The sequence below is a fragment of the Nannospalax galili genome, unplaced genomic scaffold (genome assembly GCF_000622305.1).
Source record: "Nannospalax galili isolate Female #2095 unplaced genomic scaffold, S.galili_v1.0 scaffold471, whole genome shotgun sequence".
Classification (NCBI taxonomy): domain Eukaryota; kingdom Metazoa; phylum Chordata; class Mammalia; order Rodentia; family Spalacidae; genus Nannospalax; species Nannospalax galili.
The window spans coordinates 1,606,866-1,625,749 of NW_008330333.1; the positions used below are offsets into that span (position 1 = coordinate 1,606,866).

The 18,884-nt window shown below is 41.6% G+C and overlaps 2 protein-coding genes across 3 annotated transcripts in view; one reads left to right on the forward strand and one right to left on the reverse strand.

Annotated features, from left to right (window-relative positions):
* Positions 1-8,877: 8,877 nt before the first annotated feature.
* Positions 8,878-18,101, reverse strand: Znf597 (zinc finger protein 597). The gene is made up of 4 exons (XM_008846118.3): positions 18,037-18,101; positions 17,767-17,845; positions 16,867-16,993; positions 8,878-13,243 (listed from the first exon to the last, which is right to left on the reverse strand). Exons 2-4 carry the CDS (start codon positions 17,797-17,799, stop codon positions 12,135-12,137), a joined length of 1,269 nt encoding a protein of 422 aa, XP_008844340.1. The 5' UTR covers positions 17,800-17,845; positions 18,037-18,101; the 3' UTR covers positions 8,878-12,134.
* A 249-nt stretch (positions 18,102-18,350) lies between these two features.
* The window catches only part of Naa60 (N(alpha)-acetyltransferase 60, NatF catalytic subunit), a 42,150-nt gene continuing 41,616 nt past the window's right edge, over positions 18,351-18,884 (forward strand). Inside the window, exon 1 of one of the 2 annotated variants that reach the window (XM_008846101.3) lies at positions 18,351-18,480. The gene's annotated coding sequence lies outside the window, so the exon portion shown is untranslated. The remainder of the gene's footprint in view (positions 18,481-18,884) is intronic. The other variant, XM_008846097.3, reaches the window with a different exon arrangement.

The window sequence follows — 18,884 nt, forward strand, 5'->3', positions numbered from 1 at the left end:
ACAGAGATCCGCCTGCCTCTGCCTCCCGAGTGCTGGGATTAAAGGCGTGTGCCACCATGCCCGGCTGAGGGACCTTTTTAATATCAGTGCACTTTTGATTTACAAAAGGTATAGCAACCCCAGCCTAAGATACAAGGAAAAGCTACAGGGAAAAGCAAACATTGCTCTGGAGGTTGACAAGGGAATTCTGCCTGTTCTCCTTTCCCAAATAGGCCATTAGCTTTAAGAATATGACTGGAGTGATCACAGTGTTCACAACTGGATATAGTGATAATTGTACAACTCAGTGACTCTACAAAAATCACTGAAATGGGTTAATGCTATGATAGGTAAATTGTGCTTTGATAGCATTTTTTAAATAACAGAAGAATGTATAAAATGTTAGAGTTCCAGAACTGTGTCTGGAAAACCATTTAATCCCACTCTTGTTTTCTCAAAGTAGACATTAAAACCCAAATAGTATGTAATTCTAGGTTACCCTGGGAAAGCCATCCACTTTCCCAGTTTCCCATCCTCTTTTGGCAGATTGATAGACTACCTTGTGCACAAATAGGAGTTCCTGGCATTTTCCTGAAGGCATCAGTATCATGTCACTACTTTTATATTCAGCCTGCCCCTTACCTCTCTCCAGTCCACATCCCATCACTGGCCAGGGCCTTCATAGTTCTCATTCTGCTCCCTTCTCTTCCTACCCTTTCCTCTAGGCCCATTTTGCTGTTGTCTTTTAGGAACTTCTGAGTCTTAGGTCTATATTTGTTTTCTACTGGTGTTGTACAAATGACTACAAACTTGATGGCTTCACACAAGCTTCTTATGCATCTGGAAGTTAAAAGTCTGAAATCAGTTTCACTCAATCAAAATCACCCTGTGGACAGGGCTGGTCCTTCTGGAGGCTCTGAGGGGTGAATCAGTTTCCTTGACTTTTTTTTTTTTTTAGCAACTAGTAGCCACCTGCATTCTTAAGACTTGTGACCCCTAGCCAGGCATGGTGGTGCATGCCTTTAGTCCTAGCACTTGGGAGGCAGAGGCAGGCGGATCTCTGAGTTTGAGGCCAGCCGGGTCTATATGGCAAGTTCCAGGCCACCTGGGGCTACAGGGAGACCCTGTCTCAAAAAGACAAAAAACAACAACGACAACAAAAACTTGTGACCCCTTCATCTTCAAAGTACATTCTTTCATACTCTGTCATGATACCACCTTGTCTCCCACTGGCCTTCTTAGAAGGATGGTTATACTGTGCCCAGCAGGATAATCTCCCCATCTCAAAATGTTTACCATCCACAAAAGGTCCATTTTGCTACTTAAAGTAACATTTGCTGATTCGGAGGATTAGGATGTGAATGAATGTGGCGAACCATCATTTGGCCTACTTACCACACCTGTGTATCTTTAGTCAATCTAGTCAAAGAGGATCTCCAGAGAGAATATTTATAAGAGTTGGCATAGGAACACTTTCTAGAGTTTTGCTACTTGGGATATTTCATAGACTTAGTGAATGTGTTTCTTCCTTCAGGTTAAGTAATTGCTTAGTGTCTGTGGGTGCCTATTCACCTCTGTCCTTGAATTACTGTGACAAACACTCAACATGATTATTTTCCCAAAAGTGTCAAGACTGTGATGCTGCCTTGCCTTCCTGCCCCCAGGCAGGTTTTCCTTTGCATAAGGCTCATCTCTAGACAACAGATGGTAGTAAGAGTGATGGCGTAGGAGGAGGCCCTTGAATACCGAATTCAGAGAGTTCCCTCATCTCCCAGATGAGGCTTTACCAGAGCCTCAACATAAGAGGATGCCCTGCTTCCCTTGCAACCAGATTACCTTCACAGGCCCCAAAGTAAGAAAATGACCTTTCTCCTTCCACATGTAGCTCTTGCCCATAGGCATCCTATAGGTTATGCCATGTTTCTGGGTGTTGCCTAGCACTTAATGATGTCAGGTTGGGGCCAGGGGTAACTTCTGCTTGGAATGTGTGGTCCTTGAGTTGTCCCCAAGGAGATCCAAGGAGAAAGGAAGCATTGACAGATGAGAGGGTCTGTACATCTGAAGAGCACTTTCTCCATCTACTACAGATGAGGATTTGTAAACTCATCCCATAATGCAACTATCACTCTCAACAAAATTAGCAGTGACTACTGACAGCACAATAGACTGCTGAAATTCCTTTTGATTGTTCTTAAAACTAAAATGTCACTTTCTTTTACTGCATTTTTAATTAAAATATTGCACAAACCAGAAATTTTGTGCATTTAAAGTGTACAGTTCAGTAGTTACAGTATAGTGTATTCAGAGTTGTGCAACTACCATTACAGTCTAAATGTCAGCATCATAGAGAAAATGCCCTCAAACATTTGCAGTCATTCCAATCCCTCTTGCCTTGAGCCCCTGACCACAATATTTTTAGGTCTATCCACATTGTATCTCACATAAGGACTTTCTTTTATTCCCAAATAATGTTCCATTGTATGAAGGGACATTTAGTTCATCCATCCATTGATAGACATTGTATTATCCCCACTCTTTGGCTACTGTGAATAGAACAATGCTGCTGTGAACACTGATGTTTAAGTTTTATGTTTTCATTTCTCCTGGGTACATGCCTAAAGGTAGAATTGCTAGGTGATACAATTCTATGTTTAACTTTTCTAGGAAGTATCAAAATGTTTTCCAAAGTGGCTGCGCCACACTTTACATTCCCACCAGCAGTGTATGAGGGATCCAGTTTCTCCACACCCTCAACACCATTTACTTTTTTTTTTTGCTATTTTTTGTTTTTGAGACAGGATCTCATGGAGCACAGGCTGTCACCCAACTCACAACTCTAGCTGAAGATGGCCTTGAATTCCTGATCCTCATCCTCTTGCCTCCTCATCCCAAGTGTCAAGATTGTATGCAGGCACATGCCTCCATGTCCAGCTTTTCTGTCTTTTGTCTTTTTGCTGTCCTCGTGAATGTGAAGCGGTGTGTCATGATTTTGATCTTTTCTTCTCTGATGATTAATGATGTTGGGTATCTCTTCATGTGTTTACTGTTTATATATTCGCTTTAAAGAAATGACTATTCAAAACTTCTGGTTTTTTTTTTAAACATAGGCATAAACAATAAATTTATTTTCTAAAGATTATTTACTTGTCATTATGTGCTCATATGGCAGTGTAACCCCCCAAAGGCTAATGTAACTTTTTGTTTTGTTTTTGTTGCTGTAACAAAAAAACTGAAACTGGGTAACTATATAAAGGAATTCTTTTGGCTCATGGTTCTGGAGGTCCATGGTGCCTGCCAGGTTATGGCTTCTTGCTAGCAGAGTCTTAGGGCAACTCAGGCCATCATATGACAAGAGGCACAGAACAGGTATATTTTGATTTCTCACAGAGCTGCCAGGGTTCAATCACAGGTTCCCCCTAATGACCCTAACCCAAGCCATTTTTCTAAACATGGCTAGATGCATTTCCATTCTGTTAGTGTCCCACAGTGGGATAAAGTTGCCAGTCAGCTTTTGAGGAGAGGGGGTGTGACACTCAAACCATACATAGCATGGCTAGAAATTCTTCGTGTTTCAATAATTGTAGCCTCTAAAGAGCCAAAGAAGGGGCTGCAGAGATGGCTCAGCCTGTTAAGAGCAGTGGCTGCTCTTGTAGAGGACCCGGGCTGAGGTTTCTTTTTCTGATGTTTCAAGACAGGGTCTTTATATGTAGCCTTGGCTGGCCTACAACTCCCTGTGTAGACCAAGCTGGCTTTAAACTTGGAGTAAAACTCCTGCCTCTGTCTCTTGAGCCCTTTTGATTTGGTTGTTTTGGTGCCTCTGAGATGGGGTCTCACTCTGTAAGTCCAGGCTGGCTAGGCTTGCCTTGAATTTGCAGTGGTCCCCTTGCCTTAGCTTCCTGGGGCCTGGGATTACTTATGTGACTCACCATACCCAGCTTGGGGCCATTTTTAAAGTGGATTATTTGTTGTTGTTATTGCCGAGTTATAAGAATTCTTCAAATATTTTGGAATCAAATTCTCATCAGATATATAATTTGCAAATAGTTTCTCCTTTTGCAATTTACTTTTGTGCAATTGTAGTATATTTGCCCTTCCTCACAATGGGGGTTGAGATGATCTCTTGTATAGACCTGGCTAGCCTCAAATGCGAAATCTTCCTGTGTTAACCAGTGGAATGCTGGGATTACTGGTATGCATTCATGCCCAGCAGTACATATCTTTAATATAAACAGCTGTCACCTGCCAGAATACAAGGGACCAAATCATCACAATTCTTGAATTGCTAGTAAAACAGCCTGACATTCCTGTTAATTCATGAGGTTTTGGATCCACTGGGTCACAATTTAGACTATTTCCTGGAAGCCTGTCAGGTCACATCACTCACAGACTACCCTGTTAATCACAAGTGGCTACATTCCTAAGGGAAATTTAAATCTCTTAAAATAGTTCTGCTGTTTTGGCTTTGGAATAAACATTTCCCATTGGAATAAAGAATACTTATTGATTACTTCAATTACTTCATGAATAACAGATGTTGGTAAGTGCTTCACAGACAAGACTTCATTTTTCAAAAGATTTATCTTTATTTTTTATAACTTTAAAATTTTTTAAACTTTAAAAAATTTTTTAAATTTAAATTTTATTTTAACACTGCGGAGGTCAGAAGAGGGCTTCGGATTCCCCAGGAACTGGAGTCTAAGGACGGTTCGTAGCTGCCATGTGGGTGCTGGGAATCGAACCCAGGTCCTCTGCAAGAGCAGCCAGCACTCTTAACCACTGAGCCATCTCTCTAGCCCAAACTTTTTAAATATTTCAAAAGTGTTATGTGTATGTTTTTTGCCTGTAAGTGTACCATGTACATGCAATGTCCACAGAAAGCAGAAGAGGGCATCAGATCCCTTAGAACTGGAGTTAGGGGTGGTTGTTAGCCTCCATGTGGGTGATGGGAACTAAAACCAGGCCCTCTGCAAGAGGAGCCAGTGCTCTTAACCAGTGAACCATTATCTCCAGCCCAATTTTTGTTAGTTTTAATTATATGTATATGTGTGTGTCTATGTGTGAGTATGTGCACATGAATGCAGATGCTTGTGGAGGCCAGAGGCGTTGAATGATCCTCTAGAGCTGGTGTTATAGGTAGTTGTGAGTCTCCAGATGTAGGTTCTGGGAACCAAACTCAGGTCCTCTGGAAAAATGCAGTCTCTTAACCACTAAGCCATCTCTCCAGACCCTAACCCCTTTTATTTTTCCCATGGTAGGGATTTAACTCATTAATTCTTACAGCAACCCTGGAGATTATTTTCTTATTATTTTAGGGAAAAGAAAACCATGAACAGAATTCAAATAATACTTTAGACCACAATTAGTCAACACCCCTACAATTAGGAGTGGGTCTGATGTCTAGTTGGGGTTTTTATTTCTTTGGTTGATTTACTAACCATATCTTTGCTTGCTTGCTTGGTTGATCTGGTATGATGTTTTTGAGATAAAGTCTCACTGTACTGCCCAGGCTGGCCTCAAACTCCTGAACTCAAGCAGTCTTAAAGCCTTGGCCTCCTGAGTCCTCTGGGTCAACACCCTTGGCACTGGGTATATTTTTATTATTTTTTCTTGGGTTTTTGAGACAAGGTCTCATGTAGCCCAGGCTGTCTTCGAACTATGTGGCCTAGGATGGTCTTGAATTTCTGAGTCTCTTGCCTCTATCCTCTAAGTGCTGGGATTATAGGTCTGTGCTGCTGTGCCTGGTTCAATCTTTAAATCACTGTTCTGTGAATTTAGGCATCAAAAGTATTGGGTTCTGCCTCTTACTGAAACTGCTGAAATTCTGAGACATAGGAGATATTAGTGTTTGAGAAGCATGTCAGTGGAGCTGAGGTATTCCCAGTTTAGGGGTAGCTGAGGAACAGAAGTCTAAGTGGCTTTCTTGACTTATGGCTGTACTGAAGACTACCACCTGTAGCTGGACTCTTCCAAGATGGATCAAGAGCACATAAAAAGATTTACAGGATATACAGAAAGAACATGGTAGACAGAATTAATAGACAAAATGTGCTTAGTCCAAATAGCAGAATATTACTCAACCTTAAGAAGAAAGGAAGCACTGATAAACTACATCATGTATGAACCTGGCCTAGTGAAAGAAACAGGTGGCAAAGCTCACACTGCATGATTTCATGGATGTGAAATGTCTGAATAGGCAGATTCTAAAGACAAAACATAGATTAGTGGTTGCTTAAAGGCTGTGAAGAGGGAGAAATGAGGGGTGATTGCTAATAGGCATGGGTTTTCTTACTGGATTGATGGTTCCTCAAATATATCCAAAAAAAAAGACAGTTGTGTACTTTAAAGGGGTGAATTTTATTATGTGAACTCTTAAAAAAAACAAAACAGGAAACAGCTTCACAGTTAAGTCTCTACCATAGGCCCCATAGCCAAGTGACCCAGTACCAAGGCCAGGATTATGGCACCTCCAACTCAGGGAGGTAGAGAATATCCAAAGATGAAAATTATAATACAGCTTTACTGTGTATGATTGGGAGGTATGAGTGTCTGTGTGTGGCAGCAGGTATGTCTATGCTGAGGACCTAGATTTGTCCTGAAGTATGCCTCCAGAAGGGGCAGACTGGCGCCTGTTCATCTTTCAACTTTTTGACAACACAATGGCAAAACTCACTATGTAGCTGAGGATAACCTTAGCCTCTGATCTTCCTGCTTCTACCTGTGTCATTTTGATATATTTTTTTTATTTTTAAAGATGTATTGTGGGAGCTGGAGAGATGGCTTAGTGGTTAGGAGCATATACTGCTTTTCCAGAGGACCTAAGGTCTGTTCTTAGCACCCACGTTGGGCAGCTCATAACAAACTGCAACCCCAGCTTCAGGGGATCTAATGCCTCTGTCCTCCATGGGCACCTGCACCCATGTGCACATACCTACACACATACATATAACTTAAAGTAACATTGTTACTTTAAAGTAAAAATGTGTTCTCATATACATCACAGAACATGTATGGAGGTAAGAGGACAGCATTGCTGAATTGGTTCTTTCCTTCCAAATATATGTGGATTCTGGGGATCAAACTCTTATTTATCACTGAGTTACAATCCCCAGCAGGTATCTTCATGACTGGGTGAGGAAGCTGCTTAGTCTGTTCTATTACACATGACTATGAATGGGGTCACTTACAAACAACAGAAATTTATTTCTCCTGGTTCCAGAGGTCAGGAAGTCAAGACCAGGGTGCTGGCAGATTCCATTTCTGGTAAGGAAGGGCCAGTTTATAGAAAGTGTCCTTTTTTTGTTGTTTTTTGAGACAGGGTTTCCCTGTAACCCCAGCCTTCATCTCAAAGATACCTGCCTGCCTCTGCCTCCCAAATGCTGGAATTAAAGGCGTGCACCTCCTCCGCCAACTAGAAAGTGCCTTCTTGATGGGTCCTCACATGGATGGAGTTGCTAGCTCTCTACAGTTTCTTTTATAAGGGCACAAAATAAGGGTTCCATGTTCACGATCTAAACACTTCCCAAAGATCCCCACCTCCTAATACTATCCCCTTGGGAGTTATGGTTCCAGCATTTGAATTTTGGGAGACAAAACATCTGAACAATATAGGAGGAGCAAGTGTTTATAGTAGGTGCAATTGTGTAGATGGAGTGCCATATACTCAAGGCAAACAGCATGAGCTATGTTTTGGACTCGTAATTAGATTTCTCAGAAATAGTCAAAGGAGGATCTCTTAGGCATTTGAAAACAGGAATCTCGTGCACCAGAGAGGAGAAAACTGGGCTGACAACAAATGATGTCTGCGTAGCCATAAAAGTAGCTAAAATTATTCAAGGGAAATGATTTACGCCAGATGAGCCAAGAATACACCCAGACTAACCAGAACTACATTAGAATATGGCTGTAAGGTATTTTTCAAGTTTCAGCTACTCCGGAAGTTGATACGGGAGAATCAGGGCTGCTTGAGCCCAGATCAAGGTTAGTCTGGACAACATATTAAGACATTCTAAAAAATCGATCGATGTATTAATAGATCAAGCAGCAGAGCACAGCAAAAGCCTGTTGCTGGCGCAGGTTCAGAGAAGACGCTCTACCAGTGCAACTGAAAAGCATAAAGTATCCCGTTCTACACTTGGGGCAACCCCGGGGCCTCAGACTGTGAGAGGTCAGGGATAGAAGATAGCGCGGCCTCCTCTGGTCCAGCATGCTCAGCGCTTACAATCAGGGGATGGAAACTAGGGAGGTCTCCAGGCTTGCCGCACTCTTGTGCAGGCATGCTAAGGGTCAATCCTAAGACTGACACATCCCCTCTGCCCATAGCCCGGTTCTATGGGGCCTTAGAGGTGCGAAATGGACCTGGGACAGACCCCGCCTTACCGAACCCCACGGCTAGATGTCCATCCCCAATTACCAGAGGAGTGCGCAGGCGCAGCTGGATGCGGACAACGGAAGTGGCCTCATCTTCCGCCTTCCTGCTTAGCTGCCGTGGCAAATGGCATCTGGTGGGCATTAACTCCAGTCCTTTCAGTAGTGGCTGCATGAGAGACCTGCGATTGCTCCGGGGCCACCCGGAAGCCAAAAGGCAGAACCACTCACCACACTGCTTCCAGGCCGGACTTGTCTGTCGGACAGTCGCTGCCCAGTGGAGCTGGCGGTATCTGGCCCTGTACTGCTACTCTGCAGCTAAGGCTGAAAGGTAGGTAGACATCTAGAGTGATCTTGGAATAATGCTAGAAATTTATGCCAAATTTCAGGGAGCAAGGCATGTTATTTCTTTTACCAAATGGGATGAAGTCATTAATTCACTCTCTAAACCACAAGCTAACCAGTTGTTTCCAATCTGCCTTATTGCCACCATTGGATTCTATATTTTAAAAAGTTCACTGCTTTGCCATCATCGTAAAATAGCATTTATTTGCACATCAGCTAGACATAATTAAAACCATTGAGAGATTGCAATCTAGAGCTAAGATAATGGGACTACATCAAAAACAGTACAGTTGAAACATTAAAACAAACGTGCATACCGAAAACATACTTCTTAGGCATCAAAATAACTAGACACTGAAGAACATTCTTAGGTTTATATCCCCTTTCCTTAGACTGATCATGAAGAGAGGGATCTCAGTTGAAAGAGACAAAACACCTGTAGCCAGACAGGTCTTGGGAAGATGGGTAATAGCCATTTTTATATTATAGTAATAGATCTCTTAATATATAAGACAAAAACATAAAAGTGCATATTTAATAAACATCATTTACTTTTTTAAACAAAGCAAAAGTACTTTCCTACTGAGATCCCATGGGATAACAGAGCTTAACAAACATTCAAAATAGGTTCTTTATTCAGATAAAACTATAACCTATATCTCCCCTTGAACACATAGACAATAAATTAGATTTTAAGCAAAATCTGCATTTTCAGATTGTTTGACATCTTACATTACAGTCACCAGAACACTGCTACTTAACCGTATGGAACTTTAGGAGTAAGAGGGAAAACATGACATTTCCTGGGCAATGTCATTTGTTTTAACTCCCTGAATTACTGGGCTAGCCATCTCCAGTGTTAGATGGGGATATATGAATATACTATTATTTATAACAACACAACTCTAGACAAAACTATTTTGAATTTAATTCCTTCAACAACAAAATCTAAAATTACAAAGTGCAAATATTAGCATCTGAATTCCATTGTGAAATGCTGTTTTCATCAATGATGATAGGTTTTATCGTTTTTTGTTTTGTTTTGTTTTGTTTTTATCTTTTTGAGACAGGGTCTCCCTGTAGCCCCAGCTGTCCCAGAACTCACTATGTAGACCAGGCTGGACTTGAACTCAGAGAGATCCACCTGCCTCTGCCTCCCAAGTGCTGGGATTAAAGGCGTGCACCACCACCCCCAGCCAATAATAACAGTTTAACTGAATTGTCTATCTCAGAGGTCATGTTACTGGTTTGCTTCACATTTTCATCAATGTATCAACAACAAAACCCATGAGGTTTGAGTACATTTTTTCAACCCCAAGTTTCTACTCTTCATAGTATGTCAGCACCTATTCTGCAACATGGAGTTAGCCAACCATTCATATAAATAAACTCTTACATTTAGGTGTTTTTCTAATCCCTGTATTGACTTCATCCAGTATTTGTTAACAGCGCCTAACATGACTGGCTAATATTGCTGAGTTAATAACCATCTTATGGAATCTACACTAGCTGACAGCACAGTTAGAAGGCCATCATCATAAAAACAGCCTGAATACCACTGGCAGGCAAAGCTTCCTTCAACTACCTAGGGGCAAAGCAGCTTGAGAATAACACCTAACTAATGTTTTAAGGAACAAGTGCACAGTAAGGCAACAACTGAAAATATGTCTATTTCATAGTAGCTAACATTCTTTTTTTTTTACTTTTTTCAGTCACCAACATTATACCAAAGCCATTTAATTACTCATATATATATTAATGATTTTTTTAAAGTGCTCTTTTTCTAATCTTTTATGGTTAATCTTTCAAAGTCTACAGAATACAGAAAATTGCAAAAACTGAGCGGTAACCTGTGAAGTTCCGTGTTATAAGGTATACAGAAGGACCTGTGGCATAAATTCTCACCTCCTTCCGTATTTTCTTTATTTATAATTCACTGGTTCTTTAACATTAATAACCACAGTATATGACTATTTTATTCCAATGTCTATCTGCAATACTAGTACCTAAAGACATATGTGATTAATTATTGTGGTTATAAACTCAACAATTTTCTGCATGTATTTTCCTTAGAGGATGGAAATGTTACAATTGAAAAGAAAAAAACAAAAACCCATTTAACACCTTCAGAATGTGCTCTGTGGAACTTGAACTCTCTGATCTGATTATAATAATGGGAATTCAAACCAGAAAGTCTTCTGTTGCTTTTTAAAGATACATGGAACAAAGCATTGGATAAACTGAAGAGCATAAAGGGTTTCAGGTTCCAAGTCCCAGGGTAGCCTCCTTGATGACCACCTTCCCCTTCCTTGTTCAACCTCCTTCTCCTATTACTACTCCTAGCAGTAGTAATATATGGTACAAAAGCCAAGAGATAGTGCAGTGTCACAAAAATGTGTAGCCTTCAGAATAACAAGACCTCTAAATTTAAATCCACAATGTGATATTTTGTGTGCTTGGCAAAGGATTGACTTTACCCTCTGAGAGCTTCAGTTTCTTTAAGAAACATGGATAGTCCTTTCTCTGTCATAGATTTATTCTGAAGAATAAACACAAGAGTATACCTGAAGTATCAGGATACTCACTAAAATAAGTTTTTTTAAGTATTCATAACAAACCTGGAATGTGCTTCAGTAGAGATCTGGAGGCAAATCCCCTTAGAGAGGAACAAATACAAGTTAAGTCTAACCTCTAGAAAGGAGCTGTAATTAGACTATTAAAACATTTAATCACAGATGCCAAGACCTGCCTCTGCCATCAGATCTGAAAATGGGAACTCCATAAATACTAATTGTAATTAAGATATCAAGTAGCTGAATATGATTGTTCACATCAGTAATCCTAGCACTTGGGGGAGGTGGATGCAGGAAAATGGTGATTTTTGAGGCCATCCTGGGCTACATAGTAAGATCACCCCCCTTTCTGAAAAAAAAAAGTTGGCCTGTGTAGAAATTTTATATAGAGTTCTAAACGTCTCTATATATTCACATTTAAGACAAATATCTCATATGAACATTTATAACATGAAAAGTATAAAACAGATATAAAAACATTCATGTTCTTAGGTACATGTATAGAACTGGCAAAAAATAAACTCTCCTTCTAAAACATTCTTAGGAACCATTTTTTAAAAAAATTTCTGGCAATAGCCTTCATTTCAATGAAAACTGGATTTTAAAGTTTCATGTCTCTCTGGCTCATATAAATGAATTTGATCAGTAACTGAGTTCAACTCCTGGCTTCACCTACTAGCTAATTTAACATTATACTTCCTTAGTTCTAAATCAGAAATAAGAAATAATACTGCCTAACTCAGGGTCCTGGTGAAAACTATTAACATGGAATGTATATAAAGTGCTTACTTAGCACAGTGCCCGGCACAAAAACAATACATGTTTTCTACCATACAGATACCGAAAAGTCCAAGCATTAGCAAAAACTTGTGTTTACTTGGTGTTTCTCCTGTGGGTTTGCTTATGAGCAATGAGATATGTATTCACTCTAAAGCGCTTCCCACACACAGTACATTTAAAAGGTTCTTCTTTTGTGTGGCTCTTCTGGTGGCATGCAAGTTCCCAATCCGAAGCAAAAGTTTTTGCACAGGTTTTACATTTATGGGGTTTTTCCATGTCATGAATGGTTTGATGAGAAACAAGCTCAGAGAAACAAGGAAAGGTCATGTCACAGTCAAGACACTGTAACGGTTTAAATCTGGAGAATGAAAAGAAATCATCATCAATACTGCAATGCTTAGAGTCCTCCTTATGACTCTTTTCAGGGAGAGCAGGGTATGAAGGCTGCTCAAGGCTCTTCACACACTCAGTGTACTGGGCTGGAGTGTTGGATGTGTCTGTCTTCACAGGCAAAGCCAGATTTGTTTCCTGACAATATCGATCTTGGCCATTAGCACATTCATATGATTTAGCAACATGACTCTTTTGATGCTCTGCCAATCCTGGGAGCCACCTAAAATTTCTCCCGCATATGCTACATGTATATGGTTTCTCCATATACATATGGCTATTCATATGTTGGGACAGGTGTGACTGCTGGCAGAAGCTGACAGCATACTTGGTACGCTGGTAAGGCTTCTCATCAGTATGGATTCTCCTATGTGTCCTCAGATTGGTTCTATGACTGAAGGTCTTCCCACAGTCACTACATACATACTTTTTCTCTCTTGAATGAATTTTCTGATGCAAAACAAGGTATGTATTATCACTGAAGCTTTCGTCACAGTCAGGACAGTTGTACAGATTTTTGGTTTCTTCCCAGGGAACTTCAAGAATGTCAGAAAGTGTTCTGACTCCTAAACATTGAGATAGTTCCACTAATGGGGTTTGGTTTTCAATAGTAACTAAGAGGCTTATAAGTTTTTTCTTGCAAGTCAAAGTACCACCTGATATTTTCCTTTCAGGTATTTCAACATCATCCTCAGATTTTTTGGGGTAATGGACAAAGGGTCCATCAATGGAGTACTTTTCTAGGGAAAGCTCTTCAAGTTCCAGAGACTCTAGGCTTAGCTGGTGATTAATCTCAGTCTTTTCTTCCCCTCCTGTTGATAAAAACAAAAGCAAAACATAGACACTACTTTTAAGTGATACTAGAGAAGGAACAAGTTAAGGTAGACACTAAGATATATACAAAAACAGGAGCCAGTAGGCTCTCTTGACTTCCCCCAAATTAATAATCTGTCCATGGAGGTGGACTACAAGGTTCCAGGTGAATCTGCAAGGGGAAAGGGTGGAGAATGACTTGAATCAGGATTCAGTGGATAAATACGAAGGACAATCTTGGTAGGCATCGCCTAGAAATGTAGTTTTCTGCTTCATCTGTTTAGATCTCAAGAACTTTTCAGTATTTAAGCCATCCCAAGTAACAGTTGAAGAGTCAAAACTGGCACAAAGATTTAGACATATATTTATCAAAAAAAGAAAAAAGGGAAATTATTTTTCTAGCTTAATAAAGAAACATACAAGTCACTGAAAGTAGTTCTGTTATCCATAGGAGGTCTCTAAAATTTCATCCTTCACTGAATGACCAAGGTAGAGTTGCTGTGTGTACTGTAGGCAAATATTGACCAATCTTATCTCAAGGATGAGTGACAAAACCTGGGCCTGGCTAAAAGAATTTCTTTGAAATCTTTTTCTAAATATAGCTCTCTCTACATATCCATAGGTTGTACAGCTGCAGATTCAACTAATTCAAGTTGAAGTCATTTTTAAAAATCCTTTCTGTATTGAACCTGTATGTTTCTTTCCTGTCATTAGTCTCTTAACAGCATAGTATAACAAATACCTGTATTGTATTGTATTGCATTGTATTGCGTATTATAGATAATCTAGATGCAATTTAAAGTATATGCACACAGACCATATGCAAATATATCATGCCACTTCATATAAAGGGACTTGAGTATCTTCAAGTATTAAGATACTCGAGTATCTTCAAATTTTCATATTCTTAGACAGTGTCCTACATCTCCTACAGATAACCATACTCATCATTTGTAAAATTAGTATAGTAATATAACAGAGATCCTTCCTTCCAAAGAAATGAAAGTCCTAAGGCTGTCCCAACTCACTGGCTTGTATTTCCAGGCTACAAAATCACTCATGGGTATCCAAAATAGTATCCAGTAGTTTTTCTGATCTTAGTAGACTGAATTCAATGATTAGGGATTCTAAAACTGCTAGGATTTGAGAACAAAAAATAATAAAGCAGCAGCAGCAGCTCCCCCAAAAGAGACTTAGGACATCTATATGAGATCCCTGGAAGACTTGTTGAGAGGGGCTGGAAAGACAGCTTAGCAGTTGCAGAGGACCTGGGATCAGTTCCCAGCACTCATCTGTCTCACAACCGTCCATAACTCCAGTTCCAGAAGATCTGATACCATCTGGCCTCTGTGGGATCAGTTCCCAGCACTCATCTGTCTCACAACCGTCCATAACTCCAGTTCCAGAAGATCTGATACCATCTGGCCTCTGTGGGGACCTGCATGCACATGGTGCACAAATGTGCACGTACAGACAAGCAGGCACATAAACATGCACATAAATTAAAAATAAAATAAAAACCAGAATGGAAAAAAGTCTTTTAAAAAAACGACTTGTTGAAAACTAATCTGCATGCATAAGAGGAAACTACCCTAATGCTATGGAAAGACCTACTAAAAACTGATATTAAAAAAAAACAAAATCCAGAGTTCCCACTGGCCAAAGTGGAAAGACCCTCCAATACCAGGACATCAAACAGAAAAATACTGCCTTTGTAGTAGGCCAAATCAGCTGTGAACTAACAAAGAAACAAACAAGCAAAAAACCATGAAAGCATCAAATTGATCCCAAGTAACCTAACTGCATCTTACAACAAATCCAAAAAAAAATTTTTTTTGGTCTTTTTGAGACAGGGTCTCCCTGTAGCCCCAGCTGTCCCTGGATTCACTATGGAGACCAGACTGGCCTCGAACTCACAGAGATCCGCCTGCCTCTGCCTCCCGAGTGCTGGGATTAAAGGCGTGTGCCACCAAGCCCAGCCAAAAATGTTTTTTAAAATATTTTATTTAACCTGCTTCTGCCCTAAAATATTGTATTTATTATTTTTATTTTATGTGTATGCATATATTGCCTGCATGTAGGTAAGTGCACCTGTGTTGTGCAGTGCCCGCAGAGGACAGAAGAGGCTGTTGGATCCCCTGGAGCTGGAGTTACAGACACTTGTTAGCTGCCATCTGGGTGCTGGGATTCAAACTTGGGTCTTCTGCAAGAACAGTCAGTGTTCTTAACTGCTGAGCCATCTCTCCAGCCCCCCAAATTTTTTAAAAATTTTATGTGTATGCATGTATTGCCTGCATGTAGGTTAAATGCACCCGTGTTGTGCAATGCCCTCAGAGGTCAGAAGAGGCTGTTGGATCCCCTGGGACTGGAGTTACAGACAGTTGTTAGCTGCCATGTGGGTGCTGGGATTCGAACCCAGGTCTTCTGCAAGAACAACCAGTGTTCTTAACTGCTGAGCCATCTCTCCAGCCCCCCAAAAATGTTTTTTTTAAAAATCCACAAATTATATATATATATATAGAGAGAGAGAGAGAGAGAGACTTCACAGTGTCTAAATTCAATCAAAATTTATCAAACACGTAACGAGTAGGGAAATATAATTCATAACAAGGAGAAAAATCAATCAATAGAAACAGACCCAGAAATGACAAAGATGCTTAAAATTAGCAGAGGAAGTATTAAAAGACATATTATAAATATACTTGGTATGTTCAAGAAGGTAGAGGAAAATATGAACATAAGTAGAAAATATAAACCATAAATTATGAAAAATAGTTTAGGAACCTGGTGTAGTGGCACACACCTTTAATCCTAGCACTCAGGAGACACAAAATCTCTGCGAGATTGAGGCCAGCCTGGTCAACACAACAGGGCTATAGGAAGACCCTGTCTCAAATAAAGGAAGAGGAGGAAAAAGAGGAGGACAAGAAAAAAAAATAGTTTAGGTATCCAAACCCAGACAAGAGAAAGTCTACTCAGGCATAGGGATTAGGGATGCAGTTCCTCTTAGGTGAGAAAGGCAGAATATCCTCCATAATAGAAAAGCAATTTCCAAACTTTAGCAAGTGACAGTAATCTATATTAATGAGGTTTCTCAAGTAAAACTGTAATTTGAGTGCAACAGCTATTTAAGAGATTACCAGATATTGTTACGTATTACGTGAAACCACAGTCATCTTTGTAGACCGGATTTCTGTCTTAAGAAATTATCTCAGGGCAGAAGAGATGGCGTAGTGGATAAAATGATTGCCCAGCAAACTAAAGGACAGGAGTTTGGTTCCCCAGCACCCAGTAAAAACTGAGTGTGGTGACCCATCTCCAACCCCAGCCCTCAGGAGATTCCCAGGGCAAACTGGTTAGCTAGACTTAAGAAGAGTGGAAAGGGATCAAAGAAGATAACCCATTATCAACCTCTGGCCTCCACACTTGCTCACACACACACCACACACACATGAAAAAACAAAATCACCTCAGATTTTGAACTTGTTCTCTCATGCAAGTTCTTGCTAGAGCCATATAAATCACAAACAGGTCCCACTCCACCATATCATATGGCCAAGACATGAAATCCTCATCTTGAATTGATTAAAGCTCCAAAATGCAGGTCAAACAATTGCCTTACCAATCAAGTCCAAATCCTTGGAACACTCCAGCGTGGCTTCTCTGCCCATGGTCTTCTCAGCAGGATCCAGACTCACACATTCCTCTTGAGAAAAATACACGTCCAGATCTTCAAGCAGCAGTGATTCCTGAAACAATGTGATAGCCCCATTAGCACAGAAGGGTAGCAAGCCAGCTCTTCACTCAGTCTAGGAATGCTGGAAAAGAGCTAAAAACATCACATACCAGTAGAAAGGGCTTGGTGTAAAACATTCCTCAGTGTTGGGGGTTCTATAGGCCGGGTGGGATGAGGAAGGAAGGCATAAACATAAACTTTTAAAGAGTGGTATGAGGATCAAGACAGTACACAATGAGAATGATGCAGTCATTCCTGAAAAGTTGAAGGAAAAATTCTTGGGTAGAGAATCATTAAGGATGCTCTAAGAGGAAACAAACGGAAACGAAATAAAAGGGGGGAGGGGCCAGCTAGCCCAGTAAAAATCATGAGAGAAAACTACCATCCTTTACTAGTCCTTCTTTCTTCCTTTCATCACTCCATCCAACACAAGATCTAGGTCTTTCCTAAGTTTACTGTTTCTGTAAATCAACAACTTTGGCATGATGAAAAATCACCTGGGCTTTATTGTTATTATTCAACAGGTGTGAAGCCTAGAAATCTGCCATTTTGAGAAACGTTTTCCAGCCAAGACACTTTGAGAAACTTGGTTACAGACTCCCCAGCCAGGACTCAGCGCCCCAGCTGGACACTGAGAAGAGGAAGTTGGTAAGCCGTGCTCTAGGAACGAAGACAGCTAGGTGAAAGGGCTGTCTGAAGAGGCACACCCATCAGACGGAGAGGTGTCGAGTCCGTCCTGTCCGAGGAGGTCAGACACAAACCAGGGAAACAGCGGACAGAGCTCACCTGGGCGTCGGATGTCGGGAGGGTGGACGCCATCTGGGGCAGTTGAGGGGCGTCTCCAAGTCACCACGCTGGGAGAACACTGCGAATGGAGAGAACCGTCCTTAGAGTCTCCGCTCCAGCTGCCGGGGTCTACCTCGTCCTCGGCTTCACTTCACTCGATTCCCTCCAGCCCCTCTGAGGACCTGAGGTGGCGGCCGATCTCTGGGCGACAGCCTCGAAGCGGACCCTCTCACCACCCCTTGGAGCATTGAGAGCCTCGCCCTACCCTACCTGGCAGAAGCCACTCGAAGCCACGCCCAGCCGAGACGCGACAAAGGAGGCGGAGGCCACAGCAAAACTCCCACGCTCCCAAGCTCCCCGCAACCGCCGGAAGCGACGCGCCCCGGGCTCCGCCATCCATCCTGAGCCCTGATTGGTCAGTGTGCTCCTAAGCTGTGGTCTCTCCCCAGTGGACCAATTGAGCAGCTTCCTGGGGACCAACATCTCACCCAGCAACTGAAAGACGTAGTTTTTCCCTTGCTTCTATCCGCTACTATTTCCGGTTCCGCTGGCTGGGTCTCCACAGTGAGTTCTTGGCCTGTTGACTCGCTCAGTGGATAGTAAGATGGCCCATGAGAGACCTGGTGATTCGGAAAAGGAAAGCAGGAAGAGTCCGGACTCAGAAGAGAGCCGGTAACGGAATGTGTGAACGCCCGGACCCTGTGGCCGGCTGGGGTGAGGAGAACGAGAGAGCTGGAGTCCTCGGCCTAGCCGGGGCCTGCGCCTTGGGTCTTAGACGGATTGTGGGGCATGGACCATAAAAGGCTGGTCTTCGCAAGCGCCAGTCCTGACGGGGTTGGCTTGGATCCTCGTGTCAGACCCAGAGGTTTCTAGAGGCGTGAGGCTTTGTACCCTGCAGGTGCAGCCCAACCCAGTGATTGGGAGCCAAGGCTGGGCGTTGGTCGCCTCCTAGCATCCCGGTGGCAAACGTCTCTTGTAACGGACACTGTGTGCGTATTGTAGATTCGAAATGAGAAAACTGAGCTCCTTCCAGAACTCCTCTCACTAATTGCTCGGATGATCATGTGAATTTTTTTCTTTGTGGTGCTGGGATGAACCTAAGGCCTCACACATGCTAG

Coding starts and splice junctions, on each gene's coding strand:
- Znf597 (XM_008846118.3), bottom strand. CDS start 17,799: ATGGCGTCCACCCTCCCGACATCCGACGCCCAG. Junction 16,994..17,766: donor TCCCGACATCCGACGCCCAG/GTGAGCTCTGTC, acceptor ACATTGTTTCAG/GAATCACTGCTGCTTGAAGA. Junction 13,244..16,866: donor CAAGGATTTGGACTTGATTG/GTAAGGCAATTG, acceptor TTTTATCAACAG/GAGGGGAAGAAAAGACTGAG.